At 50.3% G+C, this 3,986-nt stretch overlaps 1 protein-coding gene across 1 annotated transcript; it reads right to left on the bottom strand.

Annotated features, from left to right (window-relative positions):
• Positions 1-276: 276 nt before the first annotated feature.
• Positions 277-1,870, bottom strand: LOC136520170 (protein ABERRANT PANICLE ORGANIZATION 1-like). Its single transcript, XM_066513601.1, has 2 exons — positions 1,146-1,870; positions 277-1,026 (listed from the first exon to the last, which is right to left on the bottom strand). Exons 1-2 carry the CDS (start codon positions 1,868-1,870, stop codon positions 441-443), a joined length of 1,311 nt encoding a protein of 436 aa, XP_066369698.1. The 3' UTR covers positions 277-440.
• Positions 1,871-3,986: the final 2,116 nt, after the last annotated feature.

Genomic DNA, 3,986 nt, shown 5'->3' on the forward strand with positions numbered 1-3,986 from the left:
ATGATCGAAGGGGAGCAGCACCAGAAAATTAATTGGCCTACAAGCTACTAGTAGTATCAATTGCCACACAGAAACCACACACCAAAAGCCAGATCTGCAGACAAGACTTCACTCTTGGATGGTCCATTATTTTAGATTGCAAATACTAATGCAGAAAGCAAGTTTAAATGTTCATATAACTAATCCCCGTACATATAAATCATGAAATACCACAAACTTAATAGTACTAAGGATCATATATGAAAGAGTCTTTCAGAAAGATACACGCCTCAAACTAGTAGACTTACCAGCAACCTTCGCTAACATGCTCTAGGAAAGCACCAAATTTCATGGTGTTCACACCTCACAACGCAGAGACCGGCGGATTGATTTCGGTTATCTAGAAGATGCGCATAAACTGAGCCAGTAATTAAGCGACCGATGATCGACGAGCCCCCCAGTTAGCCCTGCATCCCATGCAAAAAGGCCGCCGGCGCCGTGGCATCCAGGAGGCCGATGGCCGGCGTCGCCAGGCGGGGCTCGTAGGCGAACACCCTGAACCCGGCACCTCCCGCGGCGATCCCCCCGGCGTACGGGTACGGGCACGGCGGCGCCCACCGCCACTCGTCGCGGCTCGAGTCGAACACGAGCACTAGGCTCGCGGGCCCGCGTGGCGCCAGCACCACGAAGTCGCCGTGCGCCGCGCACTCGAACCCGCGCCCTCCCTCGGCCGCCGCAAACTGCGCGTGCACGTCAGGCGGCGTCCGCGCCATCTCGGTCCACGCCCCGCTGCCGCCGTTGCTTCCGCCGGCAACTCCGTGCCCGCCGCGCAGCGTCCACACGCGCACGCTCCGTGGCACGCTGAGGCGGCTCTTCTCGACGGCGGAGACCAGCGCCACCCTCGCCTCGCGCTCCCTCCCGCCGCCGAGCTCCACGAGCGCCGGCGACCGCAGGAACCTCCTCATCGGCGGCTGCACCTTGCTCCAGACGTTGGTCGCCACGTCGAACACAAGAACCGCGAACGGCGACGAGCTCATGCAGTAGAACCTGCGACAGGAAACCAGTAGAACTTGCATGTAGTCAGTTTGATCTCATGCCGTGTGCTCATGTGTATGCATGGACAGATTCCGCACGCACACACGTGCGCTTCATCAGGCTTTAATTACCTTCCGGAGGCGAAGACCATGCCGGCGCGGGGGTCGAGGGAGGAGAGGCGGGGCAGGATGGAACTCGGGGCCCAGAAACCGGAGGGCGGGACGGAGGCGGCATCGGCGACGAACGTGTCCGCGGAGATGTTCTTGACCGCGAAGGGGGACACAAGGTCGTCGCCGGCGATAACGGCGATGAAGGAGGTGGGTCCCGCGGCGAGGCCAACGGTGGGGGAGAGGCGCGCGGTGGGGCAGAGCGGCAGCGGCGCGAGGAGGCGCGTGATGGGGTTGGCGAGGAGCAGCGTCTTGTGGCCGGACGCGTCCGACAGGAACGCGAGCAGGCCCGCCGACGCGGCCGCCGGGGAGAACGCCTGGTGGCCAGCGCCGGGCGCCGCGGGCAGCGGCAGCGGGAGGCGGGACCAGGAGGGCGCCTGCGGCCTGGTGGGGTCGAGCAGGAGGAGGTACCCCGCGGAAGGCACGGCGAAGGCGAAGAAAGGGAGGTGCGGGGACAGGAGGAGGTGGGAGTGGAGGAACGGCGATGAGTAGATGAGGTTGCAGAAGCGGCGGCAGGCGGCCCGGAGGCGGAGGAAGGACGGCGTCGGCAGGCACGCCAGCACGCGGTCCACCAGCGGCTGCGGCAGCCGGCCCCACACGCGGGGGTCCATGTCCACCGCCTCAGACGAGGAGGACGACGACGGCGAGTGGAGGCGCGGAAGGTAGTGAGGGTGGTGCTGGTGCATCATGCTGCCCTACGCTCGCTCTCCTCTTCTCCTGGATCGGATCGGAGTACGTGGGAGCTTGGGGAGTGTCAAGTGTATAGCGACTACAAGTCTGCAGGTGTGAAGTGTGGACTGGAAGCAGCCATGAAGTAGCTGGGGAGAGGAAGGTACCAAATGAGTATGCAGCAGGATGCTGAGGGATTTCATGTGAGCCCTGCAAGGTTGCAGGCAAACGGGCACAAAAGCTGCTTGGAACGGAATCGAATATAATATGATTGAGATCCCAATCTAAGCACACAGCTATGAATGCGTCTGCACAGTCTCTTCTAAATTCTACCGATAATGGAGAATGTTTGTTTACTTTTTGCTGTAAACTTTTTTTGTATGATGATAGCTGGCCGGGGTAGTCATTGAGCGCCTATTTGGACGGATGGAGGTGTGACAAAATTGCCTAGACCAGCCAGAGACACCAGATGTCCGATTTTAAACGCCAGGGCCAGGATTGATTGCCTGGAGAGACAATGGCTGAGAGGGTTGCAGCCAAACGAGCACAAAAGCTGCATGGAACGAATCGAATATGATCAATGTCCAAAATGTTGATGTTTATTTTGTATAAATTTGTTCCAACTCAAATGGTTTGACTCAGACACTATGCTATCATTGTTTCTTTACGGAAGGAGCATTAAAAATTAGCATGCTACACCCTCTATTTTGAAAAGAAATATAATTCTAGCACAGTATCAAGTTATCCCATCTTGAGTTTAACTAAGTTTATGGTTAAAGTACTAACTTAGGATACCAAATAATTATCACTAGATTCATCGTGATATACTTATTTGATGTCATAAATATTGATATTTTTTTCTATAACTTTTTCCAATAATATTTACTTTTACCACAGAGCTCATGATATGAATAGTCACATGTGATAACCTCACATGATCTTGGAGTGTGTGCATGAGATTAACTCTTATCAAAAGATAGCTTTTCTCTATCTTTTATTAAAATATAAAATAATATGCTTAGAGCTACTCCCTCTGTCCCTAAATGTTTGTCGCCACGATTTACGTGCCGATAACTTTGACACGATTTATAGAAAATACGTGCAATATTTATATCTTCAAATAAATTTATTAAAAAAACTAGATTCAAATATATATCCAATGATACTAATCATGTATCATAAATATTAATATTTTTTAATATATATTTAGTCAAAGTTGTTTCTAAGGTAGCGAAAGCGACGTACATCTAGGGACGAAGGGAGTAGCTCATAAGTCACCATTGAAGGTGTCCTAAATTTGACCAAACTTTATATAATTTGACTAACTAGTATTGCTACATTTTCATATATAGCGGGGTTATAATTTTTAACGTTTGCTGGGAACCTTTATCTTGCAAATTCCTACTAGAAGTTAGCACATGCTTTAGGCCCTATTTGTGAGGGCTCCTTCTTAGAAAACGACTATATTTTTGCATTGTAGCAAGAAATATTTTCTCTCTCTTCTAGGAGTGAACTAGGAGTTGGTGACGCCAGAATTTGGATGTGATCTCGGCTAAGGCCCCGTTTAGATCTAACCAAAAATCCAAAATTTTTCAAGATTTCCCGTCACATCAAATATTGCGGCACATGCATGGAGCATTAAATGTAGGTAAAAAGAATAATTAATTGCACAGTTTGTCCGTAATTGGCGAGACGAATCTTTTAAGCCTAAATAGTCTATAATTGGACAATTTTTGCCAAATACAAACGAAAGTGCTACAGTAGCCAAAAGCCAAAAAAAATCGCATCTAAACGCACCCTAAGCGAGATCAACTTGGCACACAAGTCAATGTCCACCTGTTAGTGTCAAACCGTTAAACTGTATGCCTTCTTCGGCTGATCCACTTCGGATGATTCAATAGTGTTCTGTGAGAGAGAATAAGCTGAAACAATCTAAAACAAGCTAAAAGTAGTTCAGCCGATCCATAAAGCGTTGTGAGGGGGTTTGGAAGCATGACTCCCTGTTCCAGGAGTCCAGGAGGCTGCAAATCGGATCCACGTCAAGTTCTTCATCAAGAGAGAGCCCCTCTCAATTGGTAAAGATTAGTTCATCTACTTCAACTGTATCAACCCTACTATATTTATAGAGACACTCAA

Source organism: Miscanthus floridulus, chromosome 18 (genome assembly GCF_019320115.1).
Source record: "Miscanthus floridulus cultivar M001 chromosome 18, ASM1932011v1, whole genome shotgun sequence".
NCBI classification, from domain to species: Eukaryota; Viridiplantae; Streptophyta; class Magnoliopsida; order Poales; family Poaceae; genus Miscanthus; species Miscanthus floridulus.